Below are 24,768 nucleotides of genomic sequence, written 5' to 3' on the forward strand. Positions count from 1 at the left end.
ACGTGTTTCTGTGCTGTGCCCCATAAAGACAACTAACCTGCCAGTGAGGACTTTGGCCAGGAACATGGAGTGGATCCCTTTAGGAGAGCGCTTGGAGAAGTTATGGGAGTAGACGGCCTTACGGGCGAAGTAGGAGCCTTGTCCGAACATGGTGGCGTGTTTGCCACTGACACGCGGGTCAAAGTTGTGTTTACAGATGCCCTCCACCACCTCAGTGGAGGTGCCGTGGAACAGGTGACGCTCGCTCAGCATCCTGTCCATCTCCGAGAGACGACGAGACATGTACTCCTTCTTCCTGTTAGGGGGAGAGGAGGGGGTCATGATGTCTTTAGGTCTAGTAATTGAATGTTTACACTTTGAACAGGATACAGTGAAACAGCTTTAAGGTTTTACTCTATAGTCCAGTCTATTTGATTCACTGCTTCTACCAAGTAGGAAATACTCACACCCACCCACACCACCAACCAACACCTACCCACTACCCACCGTGACTCATCCTCACCTTCTGCCGTATCTATGGCAACCGGATGTATTTAAAAACAATAATAATCAAGCAACCACTTCCTGTTCTTCTGAACTCACCTTCACTAGTGGGTTACACTAATGGTGAGAGCGCAGCTGAGTACGTGTTCTGAACACACGTACACAGCCCGGCTTTCTGTCATATTGAAACACCACAAGGCTAACCAACGTGGGAGCGTAGCTCTTAAAGAAGTTAGATTAGCCTAGTGGTTAGCACACTGCTCTCAATATCCACAACATCAATGACCTCTTTGGCCCCAATTGAAAGCATTTTGTAGCATTCTGGTATCAGAGTCGTTTAGCCTGGAACAGACCCCTTCCAGCACATTCAGAGCCACAGCAGACAGACATCCGGCTTTCCCCTAGGTCTGGCCTAAAGCGAGATCAGACATCCAGCTTTCCCCTAGGTCTGGCCTAAAGCGAGATCAGACATCCAGCTTTCCCCTAGGTCTGGCCTAAAGCGAGATCAGACATCCAGCTTTCCCCTAGGTCTGGCCTAAAGCGAGATCAGACATCCAGCTTTCCCCTAGGTCTGGCATAAAGCGAGATCAGACATCCAGCTTTCCCCTAGGTCTGGCCTAAAGCGAGATCAGACATCCAGCTTACCCCTAGGTCTGGTCTAAAGCGAGATCAGACATCCAGCTTTTCCCTAGGTCTGGCTAAAGCGAGATCAGTGTAGCAGCCTAGGCAAACCAGCCATCTATCTACAGGAACTAATGAGCTCTGATTCAGACAGTCATAACCAACTAACAACTGTAACTACTAAGTCAACCATCTCCTTACCTCCACGAGGACACAGGTGAACCTGTGTAATAACGGTACGATAACTCACCTCTTGTATTTCTCCCAGAGGAAGGGGTTCTGAACGCGGAGGATCTTCAGGATGCGGAACTTGGTTTCGGACACAGTCTTGTGGAAGAGGGTGTAGACAGTCCGATAGCTCCGGTCGTCACAGGATACCGGAACCTGCAGGAAGTCCTGGCTGGTTGTCATGGGTAACCAGGTCTCTGGGAATACGCTGGGAGTGTTGGTGGAGGACGGAGAGAGAGGGAGAGAAACGGACAGATCCACAGTGGAGGAGGAGGGGGAAAAGGAGGAGAGGCCACCAAGAGTCCTAGAAAAGAGAGGGAGGAACAGAGTTACACAGCATATCTGGGAATATACAGTAGATGTCGGAAGTTTACATACACCTTAGCCAAATGCATTTAAACTCAGTTTTTCACAATTCCTGACATTTAATCCTAGTAAAAACTCCCTGTCTTAGGTCAGTTAGGATCACCACTTTTATTGTGGTGTGAAATGTCAGAATAATAGTAGAGAGAATTATTTATTTCAGCTTTTATTTCTTTCATTACATTCCCAGTGGGTCAGAAGTTTACATACACTCAATTAGTATTTGGTATAAATTGTTTAACTTGGGACAAACGTTTCGGATAGCCTTCCACAAGCTTCTTACAATAAGTTAGGTGAATTTTGGCCCATTCCTCCTGACAGAGCTGGTGTAACTGAGTCAGGTTTGTAGGCCTCCTTGATTGCACACGCTTTTTCAGTTCTGCCCATACATTTTCTATAGGATGAGGTCAGGGCTTTGTGATGGCCACTCCAATACCTTGACTTTGTTGTCCTTAAGCCATTTTGCCACAACTCTGGAAGTATGCTTGGGGTCATTGTCCATTTGGAAGACCAATTTGCGACCAAGCTTTAACTTCCTGGCTGAGGTCTTGAGATGTTGCTTCAATATATCCACATCATTTTCCTACCTCACGATGACATCTATTTTGTGAAGTGCACCAGTCCCTACTGCAGCAAAGCACCCCCATAATATGATGCTGCCACCCCCGTGCTTCACGGTTGGGATGGTGTTCTTCGGCTTGCAAGCGTTCCCCTTTTTCCTCCAAACATAACAATGGTCTTTATGGCCAAACAACAATTCTATTTTTGTTTCATCAGACCAGAGGACATTTCTCAAAAAAGTACAATCTTTGTCCCCATGTACAGTTGCAATCCGTATTCTGGCTTTTTATGGCGGTTTTGGAGCAGTGGCTTCTTCCTTGCTGAGTGGCCTTTCAGGTTATGTTGATATAGGACTCATTTTACTGTGGATATAGATACTTTTGTACCTGTTTCCTCCAGCATCTTCACAGGGTCCTTTGCTGTTGTTCTGGGATTGATTTGCACTTTTCGCACCAAAGTACGTTCATCTCTAGGAGACAGAACGCATCTCCTTCCTGAGCGGTATGACGGCTGCGTGGTCCCATGGTGTTTATACTTGCGTACTATTGTTTGTACAGATGAACGTGGTACCTTCAGGCATTTGGAAATTGCTCCCAAGGATGAACCAGACTTGTGGAGGTCTACAATTTTTCTTGGCTGATTTATTTTTATTTTCCCATGATGGCACTGAGAGAGGCACTGAGTTTGAAGGTAGGCCTTGAGATACATCCACAGGTACATCTCCAATTGACTCAAATTATGTCAATTAGCCTATCAGAAGCTTCTAAAGCCATGACATCATTTTTGGGAATTTTCCAAGCTGTTTAAAGGCAGTCAACTTAGCGTATGTAAACTTCTGACCCACTGGAATTGTGATACAGTGAATTATAAGTGAAATATTCTGTCTGTAAACAATTGTTGGAAAAATGACTTGTGTTATGCACAAAGTAGATGTCCTAACCGACTTGCCAAAACTATAGTTTGTTAACAAGAAATGTGTGGTGTGGTTGAAAAACGAGTTTTAATGACTCCAACCTAAGTGTATGTAAACTTTCCACTTCCAACTGTACATGGATCCCTTCTAGAATTATAAACCACATCCGGAATCATCCAATGAGGTTTTATTTCATAATAACCTATGCTAACGGTGAATAACCAATAAAACTGAAGCTCCATCACATCCTGCATTAGAAACAAAACGATCCCTGTCACCGATGATGATGTCATAGTGCTAGAAGCAGGCGATACTCTACTGCAGCAGCCAAGGAGAAGACTATGAGCTTCTGAGAAATGAGGAGCTGGCGCAGGATGAGAAAAACACAAAGCAATAGCATATCAGGAGGCTGTCAGAGAACTCACACAGAGAGAAAAGAAAAGCGATGGCCCATCTGGCATTTTAGTCACTAACTGTAGGATCGCTGTCATGTTATTCTCTCTCGCTCAGACTACATGTCTTAATGGTATTAGCCTTATCGCGGTGTCTGTGTGTGTGTCATTCTCTGTGGCACAGTGACAGTTTCTTTCTCTCCCTTCTGAGTCTCTCATCTTTCATCTCAGTTCTGTCTCGCTCTGTTTGAGTGTCAAGCTGAAATCTGTCCCCACAAATCAGATGCTTTATTCCGCATGTGTTCTGAGAAGATCACAGGGAAGAGAGAGAGAATGTGAAATGAAATAACCAGATAGCACGAGGGAAGAGGGAGGATAAAGGGATGGATAGATGCAGGGAAAGAGGACAACAGATGGAAAGCAAGAGGTGAAACATTGAAGGGAGAATGTGTTTAAGACAAGGTGAACAGACGTACGTGTGTGTGTGTGTACGTGCCTGTGTGTGCGCGTGAGAGTTAGAGATCTATTTGACCAAGTGAGAAATAACTTGCAAGCCACAGTGCCAATCAAGCTAATGACTTCCACCTCTGTGCTCAGCAGCACACACACACACATTTTAGTCATTTAGCAGACGCTCTTATCCAGAGCGACTTACAGTAGAGTGCATTTTATTTTTTTTATATACTGAGACAAGGATATCCCTACCGGCCAAACCCTCCCTACCGGCCAAACCCTCCCTAACCCGGACGACGCTATGCCAATTGTGCGTCGCCCCACGGATCTCCCGGTTGCGGCCGGCTGCGACAGAGCCTGGGCGCGAACCCAGAGACTCTGGTGGCGCAGCTAGCACTGCGATGCAGTGCCCTAGACCACTGCGCCACCCGGGACACACACACACAGGCACACACTCACACACACACACAGGCACGCACACACAGACAGGCACGCACACACACACACACAGGCATGCACACTGAACTCAAACACAGTAAGATTGCATGTGTTTTAATCATATCATGTTCAACTGTTTACAGCTAACACACACACACACACACACACACAACCAGCATGACTGTCTGAGAATGTGATAGCTGCAGAAGCTCCTCTCTCTCTCATGACATGGTGACTAGAGAAGACTCATGACATGGTGACTAGAGAAGAGGAGACTCATGACTCGGTGACTAGAGGAGACTCATGACTCGTGACTAGAGAAGACTCATGACTCGTGACTAGAGAAGACTCATGACTCGGTGACTAGAGAAGACTCATGACTCGGTGACTAGAGAAGAGGAGACTCGGTGACTAGAGAAGAGGAGACTCGGTGACTAGAGAAGAGGAGACTCGGTGACTAGAGAAGAGGAGACTCGGTGACTAGAGAAGAGGAGACTCGGTGACTAGAGAAGAGGAGACTCGGTGACTAGAGAAGAGGAGACTCGGTGACTAGAGAAGAGGAGACTCGGTGACTAGAGAAGGGGAGACTCGGTGACTAGAGAAGGGGAGACTCGGTGACTAGAGAAGGGGAGACTCGGTGACTAGAGAAGGGGAGACTCGGTGACTAGAGAAGGGGAGACTCGGTGACTAGAGAAGGGGAGACTCGGTGACTAGAGAAGGGGAGACTCGGTGACTAGAGAAGGGGAGACTCGGTGACTAGAGAAGGGGAGACTCGTGACTAGAGAAGGGGAGACTCGTGACTAGAGAAGGGGAGACTCGTGACTAGAGAAGGGGAGACTCGTGACTAGAGAAGAGGAGACTCGTGACTAGAGAAGAGGAGACTCGTGACTAGAGAAGAGGAGACTCGTGACTAGAGAAGAGGAGACTCGTGACTAGAGAAGAGGAGACTCGTGACTAGAGAAGAGGAGACTCGTGACTAGAGAAGAGGAGACTCGTGACTAGAGAAGAGGAGACTCGTGACTAGAGAAGAGGAGACTCGTGACTAGAGAAGAGGAGACTCGTGACTAGAGAAGAGGAGACTCGTGACTAGAGAAGAGGAGACTCGTGACTAGAGAAGAGGAGACTCGTGACTAGAGAAGAGGAGACTCGTGACTAGAGAAGAGGAGACTCGTGATTAGAGAAGAGGAGACTCGTGACTAGAGAAGAGGAGACTCGTGACTAGAGAAGAGGAGACTCGTGACTAGAGAAGAGGAGACTCGTGACTAGAGAAGAGGAGACTCGTGACTAGAGAAGAGGAGACTCGTGACTCGTGACTAGAGAAAAGGAGAACAGAACAGTCAAGCAGCAGCCGTAGATGTGAAGAAGGAAACGGATGAAAAAGTCCAGGGGACAAATCCCTTGCTCGCATTCCAACTCCTCAGTCACGTTTCACACTCGTTCAGTCATGCTGCTGCCCCTGTCTGGAAGCCATTTACACCTCTCTCTTTCCCCATTTTCTTTTCCATCCGTTCCCTTTTTCTTCTGTCTCGCCCTCTTCCTTGTTCTCTCTCATTCTTCTTTCTCTATCTCTCTCTTTCCATCTGTTTGTTCCAGGTCTGGTTGGAACAGCACAGTCTAGCTCCCCCCAGTAGCAGTAGTACTGGACTGATAGGACTGGCAGGGACAGGGCAGCACTGTGTTCTGGTAGTTAGATCAATTTGTCACATTACACTGGGGACCGACTGCTACTTCCAGGGAGGACTGACCGACTGCTACTTCCAGGGAGGACTGACCGACTGCTACTTCCAGGGAGGACTGACCGACTGCTACTTCCAGGGAGGACTGACCGACTGCTACTTCCAGGGAGGACTGACCGACTGCTACTTCCAGGGAGGACTGACCGACTGCTACTTCCAGGGAGGACTGACTGACTGCTACTTCCAGGGAGGACTGACTGCTACTTCCAGGCAGGACTGACTGACTGGCTCTATGGAACACTGTTTCACAGTGACACTAGCTAAGTAAGAGAAGAGAGTGTGTGGTCACTGTGCTGGCACATCATGTCCAACCCCAGTGTGCAGTGCCCTGGTACCATCCATACAAGACAAGTTGTTATGGTAGCAGCAGGCTCCAGTGTACTATGCCATGTAAATGTTAACAGGACAGTTCACCTCACAATCACATTTTGTCAGACTTTTTCAACACTCAAGTGGGAGATTGCTCATGGGGAGCTTTCGATAAGAGTGTGTGCTAAATCTAATCGACTACATAAGTGTTATAGTAGAGTAGTACTGGAGTATATAAGTGTTATAGTATTGTAGTAATGGAGTATATAAGTGTTATAGTAGAGTAGTACTGGAGTATATAAGTGTTATAGTATTGTAGTAATGGAGTATATAAGTGTTATAGTAGAGTAGTACTGGAGTATATAAGTGTTATAGTAGAGTAGTACTGGAGTATATAAGTGTTATAGTAGAGTAGTACTGGAGTATATAAGTGTTATAGTAGAGTAGTACTGGAGTATATAAGTGTTATAGTAGAGTAGTACTGGAGTATATAAGTGTTATAGTAGAGTAGTACTGGAGTATATAAGTGTTATAGTAGAGTAGTACTGGAGTATATAAGTGTTATAGTATTGTAGTAATGGAGTATATAAGTGTTATAGTATTGTAGTAATGGAGTATATAAGTGCTATAGTATTGTAGTAATGGAGTATATAAGTGTTATAGTATTGTAGTAATGGAGTATATACGTGGTATAGTATAGTAGTAATGGAGTATATAAGTGTTATAGTATAGTAGTAATGGAGTATATAAGTGTTATAGTATTATAGTAATGGAGTATATAAGTGTTATAGTAGAGTAGTACTGGAGTATATAAGTGTTATAGTATTGTAGTAATGGAGTATATAAGTGCTATAGTATTGTAGTAATGGAGTATATAAGTGTTATAGTATTGTGGTAATGGAGTATATAAGTGATATAATATTGTGGTAATGGAGTATATAAGTGTTATAATATTATAGTAATGGAGTATATAAGTGTTATAGTATTGTGGTAATGGAGTATAAAAGTGTTATAGTATTGTAGTAATGGAGTATATAAGTGTTATAGTATTGTGGTAATGGAGTATAAAAGTGTTATAGTATTGTAGTAATGGAGTATATAAGTGTTATAGTATTGTAGTAATGAAGTATATAAGTGTTATAATATTGTAGTAATGGAGTATATAAGTGTTATAGTATTGTAGTAATGAAGTATATAAGTGTTATAATATTGTAGTAATGGAGTATATAAGTGTTATAGTAATATAGTAATGGAGTAGATCTGAAACTAGTATAGAGGTAGTCCAGTACTCACTGTAGATGTGGCGTGAGGACCATGGAGGACAGGAAGAGGGGTCGTTTCTTGATCTGGCGTCTGAAGCCGAACACGGCGTTCTGCTGGAAGCCCTCTCTGATGTTGAGGATGTACTGGTTCTGTAGGGTGATGAAACGGACCTCCTTCAGACCACGACCACTAGCCTCCTCTATCAGACGCACTACCGGCTTGAGGGAGGGGGCGGGGGGGAGAAAGAGAAGGATCGACGTTTAATTGGAGATATTATTTATTGTGGTGATTTATTCATCAGGAATAATAATGTGATTCAAAGTTGTTCCACCTAATATTGTTTAACTAACACTTTTGACATGAATCTGCTTTAGACAGACATACAGACAAAGACGGAGAGAGAGAGAGAGAGAGAGACGGAGAGAGCGAAAGACGGAGAAAGAGAGAGCTCTGTACCAGGAGTTGGAACCGGTTCAGGGAACAAAACCGGAACGAAAATGATCTATACTGTTCCGGAACAGAGTCGTTATTTTAAAAGCATGGGAACTGGTTAATGAAGTTATTTTACGTTCCGGGCATTGTTTTCTAACCAACAAAGCGCCTATGCAAAGTCCTCACTCAGTAACTTCTTCCAGTGTCAGACTGCCAGCTGAAAATCGTTGCCAGTGTGTGTTTAGGCTACCTGCCCTTCCCCCCTTCAAACCACAGGCTACTGTACTGACGTTACAAGCATGAATCAGAAATTAGGGAGAGATTTTTTATTGCAGAAGAATTGATTCACTTTTTCAATGCTAGTTAAGAATATTATAGTTATCACATTTCACATTGGATTTGATTAACTACAAAAAGTTAAGACTTGTTTTTAATTTAATTCTGCTGCCGCTCTGCATACATAAGCTTGTTAGCTAGCTAGCTCTGGTCCGTCCAACTCTCGGAAGTTCAAAGTTCCTCCATAGAAACCACTCCTAGGCATAATTCTGTGGGCCTAATTCAGATAATACATGTCATAACAAGATGGTCATATCAAGTTGCTCAGAGCTTCTTGAAGCCTCATCCTCCATCCTCTCTCAACACCCATGCCCTATATACTTGTCTGTCCATTATGCATGTAAACAACTAGCTTGCCCGCTCCATAGCAAGTTGCTCTATCCGCACTGATTGGTGAAGTCATTTAAGGAACTAAAATGTAAAAAATGATAGATTTCACAGGTTAAAAAAGGAAACAGAAAGGAGAGATCAAAGGTTAACTTCTTTGTGATAGGGGGCAGCATTTTCACTTTTGGATGAATTGCGTGCCCATAGTGAACTGCCTCCTACTCTGTCCCAGATGCTAATATATGCATATTATTATTACTATTGGATAGAAAACACTCTGAAGTTTCTAAAACTGTTTGAATGATGTATGTGAGTATAACAGAACTCATATGGCAGGCAAAACCCTGAGAAAAATCCAAACAGGAAGTGAGAATTCTGAGACTGGTCAATGTTCAACTCATCGCCGATTCAATACCCTGTAAGATATGGATCTGTTTCCACTTCCTACGCCTTCCACTAGATGTCAACAGTCTGTAGAACGTGGAATGAAGCCTCTACTGTGATGTTGAGCCGGATGGGAGGTGTTTCAGTCATTGGTCTGGCAGAATGCCAGTTCCTGGTCACGCGCATTCCAAACGATATCGTCTTGCTTTCCATAACTTCTAGAGACACAAAGGAATTCTCTGGTTGGAACGTTATTGGATAGTTATGATAACAACATCCTGAAGATTGATTCTCTACTTAGTTTGACCAGTTTATTTGACCCGTTATATAACTTTTTGAAGTTTTCGTCAGAGTTTGCCTGCATCTGCGCGAGCGTTTGGACATGTGCACTAAACATGATAGCAAAAGTAGCTACTTAGACATAAGTAATGGACATTATTGTGGAACTAGGATTCCTGGGAGTGCATTCTGATGAAGATCATCAAAGGTAAGGGAATATTTATGATGTCATTTCGTATTTCTGTTGACTCCAACATAGCGGAGAGATGTTATATCTGAGCGCCGTCTCAGATTATTGCATGGTGTGCTTTTTCCGTAAAGTCTTTTTGAAATCTGACACAGCGGTTGCATTAAGAACAAGTGTATCTTTAATTCTATGTAAAACATGTATCTTTCATCAAAGTTTATGATGAGTATTTCTGTTATTTGACGTGGCTCTGCAATTTCTCCGGATATTTTGGAGGCATTTCTGAACATGGCGCCAATGTAAACCGAGATTTGTGGATATAAATATGCATAATATCGAACAAAACATAAATGTATTGTGTAACATGATGTCCTATGAGTGTCATCTAATGAAGATCATCAAAGGTTAGTGATTAATTGTATCTCTATTTCTGCTTTTTGTGACTACTATCTTTGGCTGGGAAAATGGCTATGTTTTTCTGTGGCTATGTACTGAGCTAACATAATCGTTTGGTGTGCTTTCGCCGTAAATCCTTTTTGAAATCAGACATGTTGGCTGGATTCACAACATGTGTAGCTTTAATTTGGTGACTTTCATGTGTGATTTCATGAAAGATAGATTTTTATAGTAATTTATTTGAATTTGGCACGCTACATTTTTTCTGGCTTTTGGCCAAGTGGGACCCACATATCCCAGAGAAGTTAAAAGAGGAAACAGAAAGGAGAGTTCAAAGGTTAAAAGAGGAAACAGAAAGGAGAGTTCAAAGGTTAAAAGAGGAAACAGAAAGGAGAGTTCAAAGGTTAAAAGAGGAAACAGAAAGGAGAGTTCAAAGGTTAAAAGAGGAAACAGAAAGGAGAGTTCAAAGGTTAAAAGAGGAAACAGAAAGGAGAGTTCAAAGGTTAAAAGAGGAAACAGAAAGGAGAGTTCAAAGGTTAAAAGAGGAAACAGAAAGGAGAGTTCAAAGGTTAAAAGAGGAAACAGAAAGAAGAGTTCAAAGGTTAAAAGAGGAAACAGAAAGGAGAGTTCAAAGGTTAAAAGAGGAAACAGAAAGGAGAGTTCAAAGGTTAAAAGAGGAAACAGAAAGGAACCATATAAACCGATACATTTCTGAACCGGTCGAACTACAATGTATTTTCCTGGTCGGAACGGTGGAACGGAAAGAAAATAATCGTGGTTCTGTTCAGAGAAGAACTTTTGGAAAATACTTTTGGTTCCAACCCCTGCTCTGAACACACACACTCACTCACCTCAGAGTATTCTCTCCAGCCGAAGTTGTCTCTGCAGTAGTATTTCCACACTGTGTGGCAGTTAGGGGTGGGGTTTGTGTTTGAGGGCGGGGCGGCAGGGCTGGAGGGAGTGGTCAACCGTCTGACACGGTCGAACTCCAGGTCACATACACGCATCGTAGTGAAGTCTAAAGAAAACACACGACCCCTAGGAGAGAAGAGGACACATGGTCAGTACCCCCACACACACAGCCAATATCACTTGACGGACACATTCATCATGCAACATCACATAAAGCCGCCAGATATCACACGCTGCGGTCAACTGTAAATGTGCTATCTAGGTCAAGATCAGCCTTATGTAATGATGGATCACGAGAGAGAGATCTGGGGTCTGCTCACAAAATGGGACAAACACCAAATTGAGACTCTGCATGCAAAAATATCCTCCATGTACAACGTAGAACACCAAATAATGCACGCAGAGCAGAATTAGGCCGATACCCTCTAATTATCAAAATCCAGAAAGAAACGTTAAATTCTACAACCACCTAAAAGGAAGCGATTTCCAAACCTTCCAGAACAAAGCCATCACCTACAGAGAAATTAACCTGGAGAAGAGTCCCCTAAGCAAGCTGGTCCTGGGGCTCTGTTCACAAACACAAACAGACCCCACAGAACCCCACATTTGAAAAATGTGTTTTAAAAAACTGAATTTGAAAACAAATCCAATTTTGATAAACTCCCATATTTACTGGGTGAAATACCACAGTGTGACCTGTTTTCACAACATTGTAAATACAACCCATATTTATGTTTATTTATTTTCCATTTTGTAATGAAACTATTTGCACATCAATATAACACCGTACCTATCCATAATATGACATTTGAAATGTCCTTATTCTTTGGAACCTTTTATGAGTGTAATGTTTACTGTTCATTTTTATTGTTTATTTCACTTTTGTTTATTATTTATTTCACTTGCTTTAGCAATGTCAACATATGTTTCCCATGCCAATAAAGCCCCTTGAAATGAATTGAATTGAGAGAGACCTCTGTCTTTGTCTGTGCTAGTCTGGGTCAAATCCTACCACCCCGCCCCCTACCACCGACCCACTAGCACCCCTCGGGCCCCTGGCAAGCTCTTTTCTGGGTCAGACATGCCCCTTACACATGCATGAGCAACGCATGCAGGCATACACACAAATATGTCATGCACACACACACACACACTGTAGGCTAGCTGTGCTGTGGCTGTGTTAATGGGCTGATTGATCGTGGCTGGGAGACTAATGGAATTTGAGGTTAAAGGAGTCTGGACAGGCAGAGACAGAGAGGTGTGACAAGCTGTGCGTGTATGTGAGAGAGGCGTGACAAACTGTGTGTGGACAGTTAAGGCTCTCCCGCATGCTTCCCAGCCAAAACAGTTCAGAAGAGTTTGTGCATATATTGATGACGACATTCTGTGACGTTGTTTGTTTGGTCTTTGGTGAGGATTTTCTCGGCTGTTCGGGCACACAACATTTCTTCTGGAGGCAAGCCCAAGTTCGGAGCCGAAGTCTAAGCCCCTTCGTCGGTGATTGGTCAACAGTAGGGATTCTTCAATAAAGTCTTTGTTTTCATGCACATGTTTTTATTGAGACATACTGTACTAAACATCTTAGTTAGATGTAAAATTGCGTGACTAAGATCTCTTCGTCAAAAACGTCAAAATTAATGACAGATTTCTTGAGTTATCTTCGATTCATTCGGACTATTTTGAGGAAGTGTATACTGGCTATGGTGTCTCAAAATGGACAAACAGTACTATTGCCACGTTTTTCAAGCAAAGGTCTTTTAAGGGAGTATGCGAGCAAACTCGATCGGTTCGGCCAGCCGAGTTCTGCTAGGGGCCAGCCGAATTCTGCTAGGGGCCAGCCGGGTTCTGCTAGGGGCCAGCCGGGTTCTGCTAGGGGCCAGCCGGGTTCTGCTAGGGGCCAGCCGGGTTCTGCTAGGGGCCAGCCGGGTTCTGCTAGGGGCCAGCCGGGTTCTGCTAGGGGCCAGCCGAACTGAAGCATGCTGACTCCTTTGGTGTGTGTTTTGGTGGCCTGTGTGGTTTGTGTAGCTTACAAGATACATTTTCCTTCACAGCTCAGCTAGCCACTAGACTCTAGTCCACTGTCCAGTACATAGTTCACAGCTCAGCTAGCCACTAGACTCTAGTCCACTGTCCAGTACATAGTTCACAGCTCAGCTAGCCACTAGACTCTAGTCCACTGTCCAGTACATAGTTCACAGCTCAGCTAGCCACTAGACTCTAGTCCACTGTCCAGTACATAGTTCACAGCTCAGCTAGCCACTAGACTCTAGTCCACTGTCCAGTACATAGTTCACAGCTCAGCTAGCCACTAGACTCTAGTCCACTGTCCAGTACATAGTTCACAGCTCAGCTAGCCACTAGACTCTAGTCCACTGTCCAGTACATAGTTCACAGCTCAGCTAGCCACTAGACTCTAGTCCACTGTCCAGTACATAGTTCACAGCTCAGCTAGCCACTAGACTCTAGTCCACTGTCCAGTACATAGTTCACAGCTCAGCTAGCCACTAGACTCTAGTCCACTGTCCAGTACATAGTTCACAGCTCAGCTAGCCACTAGACTCTAGTCCACTGTCCAGTACATAGTTCACAGCTCAGCTACCTATGATAGCCAAAATATCACGTTTTAATTATAAACAAAGAGGCAGAGGAATCATCTGTCAAAATGAATACAAACGCCCCGCAAACACACCATCCTATGCCCAGCTCCAGCTCAACCACACATGACTCTACAGTTATGCGTTCATTGACTCACGACAGCTGAGAGAAGTGAACCTCACTTTACCAAAAAAGTGTCAAGTCATAGTTTTACCCAATAAACGAATCATTCAGCGGTTTTCTGAGACACACACATTGCTACACTGCTTTTGAAAACATACAGTCGTTGGTTTTTACAGAAACGTGAATACATTTCTCACGCACACACACATTTCTCACAGATTGATTACCGTTTCTGTTTACACTAGCTAGGAGTGTGGCGGTGCGTGTGAGGAACTGAAATAGGGATCTGCTACTGCTCTCTCGTGCATCACAACCACCAGCCTGCTATCTATCCATTTCTATCATATGGGTAACGCTAAAGTCATTTTAGGTTCTGGTAAAGAATAAACGCTTCTGTTCACTTTGCAAGAACAAAATTGTTTGTTAACAAAAGAGTTGTCACAGGTATTTTGGGAAAGAATATATATATTTTTAAATGATTGGACCAGCAACATACATGATAATACATGACAAATGAGAGGTGAGAGAAGGCATCAGGAAAGGAGGAAGAGGAACAGTAAGAGGATGAAGACAAATACAGAGAGAGAACAGGAGAGAGACAGGAACGGGCTGCATTGTCAAAGTAGAGTATGTTCCGTTCTCTCTGTTCTCTCCTCTTCTTTGTTCTGCTCCCTCGGTTCTCTTTCACTCTCTGTCTTCCCTCATTTGACTCCTCTCTCAGTACAGAACTGTCTCTGCCTGCCACACAACACTAACGAGAGAGCATGGCCCTCTGGCAGGGCTCTGTGTGTTTTTTAGGCTCGGGCAGTATACAGATGTGTTCATAGCGTCCTTGTCTCATCCCTGGATTTACGGTATTACCGGCATAGCACACAAGGGGGCGTTAAAATGCAAGAAAAGTCCATTGGGCCTCTATTGCAATCTACTGCAGAGATAGCCTGCAAAGTTCTGTCATACTTTCCAGGTCTATGCCCAAACAGTTCGAACTTCTAATTTTAAAAATTAATCTCTCCAGAAATAAGTCTCTCACTGTTGCCGCCTGCTACCGACCCCCCTCAGCTCCCAGCTGTGCCCTGGACACCATCTGTGAATTGATCGCTCCCCATCTAGCTTCAGAGTTTGTTCTGTTAGGTGACCTAAACTGGGATATGCTTAACACCCCGGCAGTCCTACAATCCAAGCTTGATGCCCTCAATCTCACACAAATCATCAAGGAACCCACCAGGTACAACCCTAAATCCGTAAACATGGGCACCCTAATAGACATTATCCTGACCAACCTGCCCTCCAAATACACCTCTGCTGTCTTCAATCAAGATCTCAGCGATCACTGCCTCATTGCCTGTATCCGCCACGGGTCCGCGGTCAAACGACCACCCCTCATCACTGTCAAACGCTCCCTAAAACACTTCTGCGAGCAGGCCTTTCTAATCGACCTGGCCCGGGTACCCTGGAAGGATATTGACCTCATCCCGTCAGTTGAGGATGCCTGGTCATTCTTTAAAAGTTACTTCCTCACCATATTAGACAAGCATGCTCCGTTCAAAAAATGCAGAACCAAGAAGAGATATAGCCCTTGGTTCACTCCAGACCTGACTGCCCTCGACCAGCACAAAAACATCCTGTGGCGAACTGCAATAGCATCGAAGAGCCCCCGCGATATGCAACTGTTCAGGGAAGTCAGGAACCAATACACGCAGTCAGTCAGGAAAGCAAAGGCCAGCTTTTTCAAGCAGAAATTTGCATCCTGTAGCTCTAACTCCAAAAAGTTCTGGGATACTGTAAAGTCCATGGAAAACAAGAGCACCTCCTCCCAGCTGCCCACTGCACTGAGGCTAGGTAACACGGTCACCACTGATAAGTCCGTGATAATCGAAAACTTCAACAAACATTTCTCAAAGGCTGGCCATGCCTTCCTCCTGGCGACTCCAACCTTGGCCAACAGCCCCGCCCCCCCCGCTGCTACTCGCCCAAGCCTCCCCAGCTTCTCCTTTACCCATATCCAGATAGCAGATGTTCTGAAAGAGCTGGAAAACCTGGACCCATACAAATCAGCTGGGCTTGACAATCTGGACCCCCTATTTCTGAAACTGTCCGCCGCCATTGTCGCACCCCCTATTACCAGCCTGTTCAACCTCTCCTTCGTATCATCTGAGATCCCCAAGGATTGGAAAGCTGCCGCGGTCATCCCCCTCTTCAAAGGGGGAGACACCCTGGACCCAAACTGTTACAGACCTATATCCATCCTGCCCTGCCTATCTAAGGTCTTCGAAAGCCAAGTCAACAAACAGATCACTGACCATCTCGAATCCCACCGTACCTTCTCCGCTGTGCAATCCGGTTTCCGAGCCGGTCACGGGTGCACCTCAGCCACGCTCAAGGTACTAAACGATATCATAACCGCCATCGATAAAAGACATTACTGTGCAGCCGTCTTCATCGACCTGGCCAAGGCTTTCGACTCTGTCAATCACCATATTCTTATCGGCAGACTCAGTAGCCTCGGTTTTTCTAATGACTGCCTTGCCTGGTTCACCAACTACTTTGCAGACAGAGTTCAGTGTGTCAAATCGGAGGGCATGTTGTCCGGTCCTCTGGCAGTCTCTATGGGGGTACCACAGGGTTCAATTCTCGGGCCGACTCTTTTCTCTGTATACATCAATGATGTTGCTCTTGCTGCGGGCGATTCCCTGATCCACCTCTACGCAGACGACACCATTCTATATACTTCCGGCCCTTCCTTGGACACTGTGCTATCTAACCTCCAAACGAGCTTCAATGCCATACAACACTCCTTCCGTGGCCTCCAACTGCTCTTAAACGCTAGTAAAACCAAATGCATGCTTTTCAACCGTTCGCTGCCTGCACCCGCACGCCCGACTAGCATCACCACCCTGGACGGTTCCGACCTAGAATATGTGGACATCTATAAGTACCTAGGTGTCTGGCTAGACTGCAAACTCTCCTTCCAGACTCATATCAAACATCTCCAATCCAAAATCAAATCAAGAATCGGCTTTCTATTCCGCAACAAAGCCTCCTTCACTCACGCCGCCAAACTTACCCTAGTAAAACTGACTATCCTACCGATCCTCGACTTCGGCGATGTCATCTACAAAATAGCTTCCAATACTCTACTCAGCAAACTGGATGCAGTTTATCACAGTGCCATTCGTTTTGTTACTAAAGCACCTTATACGACCCACCACTGCGACCTGTATGCCCTAGTCGGCTGGCCCTCGCTACATGTTCGTCCTCAGACCCACTGGCTCCAGGTCATCTACAAGGCTATGCTAGGTAAAGTGCCGCCTTATCTCAGTTCACTGGTCACGATGGCTACACCCACCCGCAGCACGCGCTCCAGCAGGTGTATCTCACTGATCATCCCTAAAGCCAAAACCTCATTTGGACGCCTTTCCTTCCAGTTCTCTGCTGCCTGCGACTGGAACGAATTGCAAAAATCTCTGAAGTTGGAGACTTATCTCCCTCAACAACTTTAAAAATCTGCTATCCGAGCAGCTAACCGATCGCTGCAGCTGTACATAGTCCATCTGTAAACTACCCACCCAATTTACCTACCTCACCCCCCATACTGCTTTTATTTATTTACTTTTCTGCTCTTTTGCACACCAGTATCTCTTCTTGCACATGATCATCTGATGATTTATCACTCCAGTGTTAATCTGCTAAATTGTAATTATTCGATTGATTGCCTACCTCATGCCTTTTGCACACATTGTATATAGATTCTCTTTTTTTTCTACCATGTTATTGACTTGTTTATTGTTTACTCCATGTGTAACTCTGTGTTGTCTGTTCACACTGCTATGCTTTATCTTGGCCAGGTCGCAGTTGCAAATGAGAACTTGTTCTCAACTAGCCTACCTGGTTAAATAAAGGTGAAATAAAAAATAAAAATAAAATATTACCGGAATGCTAACAACATTTGCACAAACTAATAGCAAAATCACAGATGCTGTTCGCTAAATGCTAACGAGCAAAAACGAACAAGCTAATTGCAAAGAAAGGCAAATACAGCTCATAAAGTTAAACAAGCATAGCTAGTATGTCATTTTCGGTGAGTGTGGACATTTACAAGCATAAGTGAACAAGAGAAATTGTGCAAAAGAACAAAGTTGTGATCCATGTTTTTCGGGAAGGAACAGCAGCATGTGTACACGGACCAGATGGGAGAAGAACAGAGGAGAAAAGAGAACACACCAGTAGGAAGCACAGGGAGAAAAATGTCAGCTGTACACAACTCATCCAGAGCTCTCTGACTTGTGGCAGAAAGACATTACTAGATATCTGATGGCTAACATTTAGTAGTGAATTGCAGACAAGTTTAACTTCATTACCTCGTGAGCCACACAACAGAGACTCGTACTTAGTTTTAGAACGTTATGGACTGCAGATATTAACTTAAACATTTGCTACAAATATTAACATTTATTGAAGAAAAAATCATTTTGACAATATATAAAAAAAACTTTTATACGGTATACCGCCCAAGACTAGTGTGTGGACATCTTTGCTTATGTTCCTCTGTATTGTTGGGAAGGGCCCGTCAGTAAGCATTTCATGTTGGTCTACACCTGTTGTTTACCAAGCATGTGACAAATAAAATAGGATTTGATTGAACTATACTTGTGGGGAATAGAAGTCATTTTGCCAGTCCCCACAAGGAAAAATGCTATTTCTAGAGGGTTTCGGGTTGGAATTGGTGTTAGGTTTTGGGGTTAAGGTTAGGTAAAATAAGATTTTTAATAGGAATCAATTGTGTGTGTCCCCACAAGGTTAGTAAAACAATAGTCATGAGGAATGTGTGAACTGTCACATTTATGAGCAGAATGGAACTACAGCCAATCACGCTACACTCCATCTCACCACAAATACACACGACCTCCAAATAGAACACTCATCTCATTCCAGACATCACAGTACACTTCACTACAGAGCCCCCTCCTTCTGATTATATTACACACCTAGAGCAGCTACAAGCTGAAAACAAGGGCTTATAACAAGTTAATTACAATATACCATATAGATACACATATACACACACACACTCTCTCTCTCTGCTCCTCCTGTCTCCCTCAGCCCTTCCCCCCTCTCCTCCTCCTGTCTCCCTCCAGCCCTTCCCCTCTCTCTCTCCTCCTCCTGTCTCCCTCCAGCCCTTCCCCTCTCTCTCTCCTCCTCCTGTCTCCCTCCAGCCCTTCCCCTCTCTCTCTCTCTCCTCCTCCTGTCTCCCTCCAGCCCTTCCCCTCTCTCTCTCTCCTCCTCCTGTCTCCCTCCAGCCCTTCCCCTCTCTCTCTCTCCTCCTGTCTCCCTCCAGCCCTTCCCCTCTCTCCTCCTGTCTCCCTCCAGCCCTTCCCCTCTCTCTCCTCCTGTCTCCCTCCAGCCCTTCCCCTCTCTCTCCTCCTGTCTCCCTCCAGCCCTTCCCCTCTCTCCTCCTCCTGTCTCCCTCCAGCCCTTCCCCTCTCTCTCCTCCTGTCTCCCTCCAGCCCTTCCCCTCTCTCTCCTCCTGTCTCCCTCCAGCCCTTCCCCTCTCTCCTCCTCCTGTCTCCCTCCAGCCCTTCCCCTCTCTCCTCCTCCTGTCTCCCTCCAGCCCTTCCCCTCCTCTGTCTCCCTCCAGCCCTTCCCCTCTCTCTCCTCCTGTCTCCCTCCAGCCCTTCCCCTCCTCTGTCTCCCTCCAGCCCTTCCCCTCTCTCTCCTCCTGTCTCCCTCCAGCCCTTCCCCTCTCTCTCTCTCTCTCCTCCTCCTGTCTCCCTCCAGCCCTTCCCCTCTCTCTCTCCTCCTCCTGTCTCCCTCCAGCCCTTCCCCTGTCTCCCTCCAGCCCTCACCCTTTCTCTCTGGGCCAGATATGTAGCTTCATTCTAAAAATAAAATTCCGCTGGTTAAATTAAGTGCACAGAGTGAGTCTTGGAGTTCATTAAGAGAGCCAATCAAATGCCAGACACAGTCCAAAGACACACCCCTTTTTGGAAGAGCCAGCACTCAAAGCCTGGCTTAAAATTTGGCCTTTCCAGATGTGCAAAGACACACCCTTACTGAACACACACACACACACACCCTTACTGAACACACACACACACACACACACACACACACACACACACACACACCTCAAATTCATTTCAGGTCATACCCTGAGAACAGTGAGAGCGGCTGAGAACTGTTTGCTCATTTGAGAAGAGTAAAAAGTAATTTAGCCCTGGGGTGAGAGAAGAACAGAAAGCGTGAGAGAGATGGGGTTGAAAAGAGGAGTGTAGACAGAGAGGAGGAGTGTGAGAAAAAGAGATGGAGGGAGGGAGGGAGTAGGGAGGGAGGTACAGAGTGAGGAGGAGGAGTTTGAGTCAGTTGGAGCTGTGACATCTTGGAGGAAGGTCATGGTTACAACACCCTTTGATGTCCCAAAGGACCAATCACAGAGCAGTACTGGAATCACCACGGTAACAGGGGAAACGCCTGGCCAACTATGGGGATGCATTATTGTCAGGTGAAACGATTAGGTCACACACACACACACACACACACACACACACACACACACACACACACACACACACACACACACACACACACACACACACACACACACACACACACACACACACACACACACACACACACACCTCCTTGAATGCAGGGCACAGTCAACTGAAGTTAGGATTGACACAGACAGACACCTACACCCACGACAGACAGACAGACACTGTAGTTGAAATGACAGATGTAATGAGTTCAAGCCTGGAGTGTTTCAAATAAAGAGGGGGGGGGGGCACTGATAATTAGCTCCTCCCTTCAGGACTCTGTCACACACACCTCTGGGGCAGCTTGGGTTTGTGATCTCAGACATGGGAGTGTGAGGAGACAAAGAGACAGAGGGTGACCTCTAGATCCAACCCTATACCAATCCCTCTCTCACCCACAGACATCAGCACAATTTAAGGCAGCTCAAACTCGCTTGTACACACCCCAGGACTTTCTGACGGTCACACCTGCATGCCCGTATCAGTCACGCTCCCGAGAGCGTCACTGACTAGAACCAGATAAATTCACACGCAGTCACTCACACACACAAGCCAGTGAACCGATCCTACTGAGGTTGATGTGGGCTCCAAATGTTACACCATGACACACATACCCCAGTGACACATACATACAAGAAGTCACTTTGGTGAGGAGGACAAGGTGTACACACTGGGTCATCCTCACTTTCTCATATAGAGAGATTAAACACTGCTCCTTCTCCTGTATTTGGTTCAGTTTACCAGAAACCACAACACACTCACTTCACTTCCCTTCCCTCCATCACCCAGTTTGTGGGGAGAGGTTGATGAGAGGTAAAATTTGAGAGGGGCAGGGTGAGGATAGGGAGAGAGAGAAAACAAGAGATGCGGGAGGGATAGGAGAGGAAATAGCTTCAGAATAGGCATACGGAAGCCTGCAGGCACGAACACTCACAGGCCGAGAGAGAGACAGAGACAGAGAGAGACAGAGAGAGAGAAGGTAGAGGCTGAGTAATGGAAGGCAGGGCAACCCAGACCTCGCCCCAGTGAATCATTTCATAGGCAGTCTGACACGTTATCTCCTCACACACACGCAAGTAGCACACACCACACGCACACACACATAAGCAAGGAAGCACACACACACACGCAAGAAAACATTCACCCACACGCACAAAGGATACACACACACACACAGGTCAGGCTACACATTGTCTGAGAAATTATATTTTCTGACAAACAGTGGCACAAAGACACGAACACAGCGCACACACACACACACACACACGGACAGAAGCAAATCACATACACCTGGTGTCAGGTCACTCTGTCCTTGGTGCTCAGTGACTCTGTGTCAGTTAATGACGTGTGAACCATTTACTGCATGTCCAACAAAAGGCTCTCACACACACACACACACACACACATTACATAAAATATTCCTGTCACGGGGATGAGGGTAGGTAAAAAGCAAATCATGTGTTAAGTGATGACTATTCCTCTCTCTATGTAACTGTAGATGGCTGGAGGAATCCTGAGACAAGAGGATGAGAGTTGAGTCCTTCTTTCCTGGGTATTATTTGGATGGGATTAACCTATAGTCTCATACAACCATGACGGACCCCCCCCCCCCCACACACACACTAACTCTGCTAGATCAAATGGACATTTTTGCTGTACATATCAAAAACGCCTCCCTGCAGGTTATGTCCCAACTCAAATCAAAAACAAAAAAAGTAAGTCTCCATTTTCAATTTGTTTAGATGTTGAAATCCAGTGGCCTGGATAAGATTATGCTTCTTTTTCAGAATGAGAACGAGTTGACAATTCCTTATATAAATGTGTATTTTTATGCTCAATGTACATTTATAAAACACAGACTAGACAGCTAGCATTTAAATCTGTGGCTAAAATGCTAGCGGTATGTGGTACCTACCAGGCTGCGCGTGACAGAAACTGACCATAACATTTCCCACAATCGTATTCCTTGATACTCCCGTTTTAGAAGGGTCTCTGCTCTACACTTCGAGTTGTGACAAAAACGGGGGGTATCACTAGAAAGGATATTGGGGATGTTGGCAATGAGGCCCTGTATCTACATCCCCAGAGTCAGATGAACTCCTGGATACCATTTTTATGTCTTTGTGTCCAATATGAAGGAAGTTAAGCGGTAGTTTTGCGGGCAAATGCTAACTTGCGTTAGCGCAATGACAAAGTCAATCAATCAAATGTATTTATAAAGCCCTTTTTACATCGGCCGATGTCACAAAGTGCTGTACAGAAACCCAGCCTAAAACCCCAAACAGCAAGCAATGCAGGTGTAGAAGCACAGTGGCTAAGAAAAACTCCCTAGAAAGGCCAAAACCTAGAAAGAAACCTAGAGAGGAACCAGGCTCTGAGGGGTGGCCAGTCCTCTTCTGGCTGTGTCGGGTGGAAAGTAATGAACTAGCATTCTTAGCAGTATCCCTTTAAGTGCTCCTCGATTATATCACACACACACACACACACACACACACACACACACACACACACACACACACACACACACACACACACACACACACACACACACACACACACACACACACACACACAGAGAGAGAGAGAGAGATCTGACTGCTGATCGGTCACTGTCACAGTACGAGGAACAAAAGACGCCCCTGCTGTGTTCCGACAAACTGGCCATTTCTACTTGTAGAATCAGAATGCTCGTCAACGGCCGAGAACATGACTTTGAGACAATTAGAGGGCACGAATCTCGACGCTGGGGAGCCGACAGAAGTCAAATCAAATCAAATTTTATTGGTCACATACACATGGTTAGCAGATGTTAATGCGAGTGTAGCAAAATGCTTGTGCTTCTAGTTCCGACCGTGCAGTAATATCTAAGTGACAATTAAAAGTTGTCACCTTTCCTGATGTAAACTACTCCCCCTTGCGTCACAATTGTTATAACTAAAACTACTAAAAATAAATTCTAATTAATTTGATATGTCGTCCAGCCGTAATGGAGGAGCGGAGGTGAGATGAGGGGGAGACATGACCGTTTGTGTCCGGAGAGGAATGGGACTGAGTGGACACTTTACAGCCCCACCTCTGGCCACTAGTCCTGCATCACACGCACTGACTGACAGACAGACCGACTCAAATCATTCACATCCTGTATAGGACATAGAAACATGTTGAGATGGTAAACACAGACACACATACAGAAGGAATGATTAACTCCCTCTCCCATGTTCACAGTCACACACATGCATGCCCTCTCACACCAGACAGGTCACCCGTGATACAGGTCATTATTCGACGTCCATCCATGTCTGAGGACGTCGGGAGATGACGTGGAAACCAGCCACTAAGCGGATGGGAACTTTGAAATTTGGGATGGGAACAGCGGATGGCTGTGGTTCAAAAGTTTGCATGTTCCTCACACACAAATACTGACACATGCCAGCCAACTCTCACTCCATCTCTCACAAACACACACAGCAGCGGCTGCCAAATAAGTCTGTTGCCATGTTGACGGCCGGGCTTGTTTTGTCCTCTGCTGCTCTTCAGATAACAGCTGTTATCAACTGCATTCAGTTACTATGGCAACACAACATCACCCAGGGGGTGTGTGTGTTTAATGGGGGGGGGGGGTCTTCCAGATCCACATCTGATAGACTCTGGAAAATAAGTACCGTTTTACTTGCTTAAATGTGAATATAAATTCTGAGCATGTCGGGACCATGCCGGGAGCGTATTGGAGACCGCTGTTTGAAATTGGATGGTCTAACACTTCACAACAGTACCGTAAGCAATAAAGAAGAAAACAAAAACCCTTTAAAAAGACTAATGGGAAGTATTTGAAACGTAAATACAAGTCCTACAGTCTGTCTATATACTGACTGTTACAATGTCTACTTTGGTTTTCTGAGACAATGTAAGAAAAGGTTTCTTAACTGTATTTATTGGTACACAGCCATTCTATAGGTGATTACACTGGTACACAGCCATTCTATAGGTGATTACACTGGTACACAGCCATTCTATAGGTGATTACACTGGTACACAGCCATTCTATAGGTGATTACACTGGTACACAGCCACTCTATAGGTGATTACGCTGGTAGTTACTGTGGTATTTTGGCTCTGTATACAGACTGGCCATTTATAATGTTTGGAAACTGACACTACTCTACTAAGTTGCTATCACCAACACCTAATACAGTAACTTTAGACCCATGTGAGTATGTTGCATATTCAAATAAGAGCTTGACTTCATTTGGGTTATCATGGACAGGTGCATATCCTGTGGGTGGGAAGGTTTGCATGTAGTTTCACTTTAAAACCTAAAGTCAACAACACACACACACGCAGTCACACACAGAGACACATACACGCAGTCACACACAGAGACACATACACGGGCCCCTCAGTTCCCTGAATAACTTGTGAGGTGTGTGTGGTGACATAGCTAACTGTGTCATTGTGTGAATGTGGGGTGTATAGCTTGAATCAGAGCACACTTTGTATGCCTGTC

At 45.1% G+C, this 24,768-nt stretch overlaps 1 protein-coding gene across 1 annotated transcript in view; it reads right to left on the minus strand.

Annotated features, from left to right (window-relative positions):
- LOC139548347 (protein mono-ADP-ribosyltransferase TIPARP-like) overlaps positions 1-24,768 on the minus strand; it is a 28,617-nt gene that overhangs the window by 970 nt on the left and 2,879 nt on the right. Inside the window, exons 3-6 of the mRNA XM_071357977.1 lie at positions 10,953-11,139; positions 7,791-7,978; positions 1,355-1,636; positions 38-295 (exon numbers count right to left, since the gene is read on the minus strand). Of these exons, the coding sequence (XP_071214078.1) occupies positions 38-295; positions 1,355-1,636; positions 7,791-7,978; positions 10,953-11,139 (915 nt within the window). The remainder of the gene's footprint in view (positions 1-37; positions 296-1,354; positions 1,637-7,790; positions 7,979-10,952; positions 11,140-24,768) is intronic.

The sequence above is a fragment of the Salvelinus alpinus genome, chromosome 21 (assembly GCF_045679555.1).
Source record: "Salvelinus alpinus chromosome 21, SLU_Salpinus.1, whole genome shotgun sequence".
NCBI lineage: Eukaryota > Metazoa > Chordata > Actinopteri > Salmoniformes > Salmonidae > Salvelinus > Salvelinus alpinus.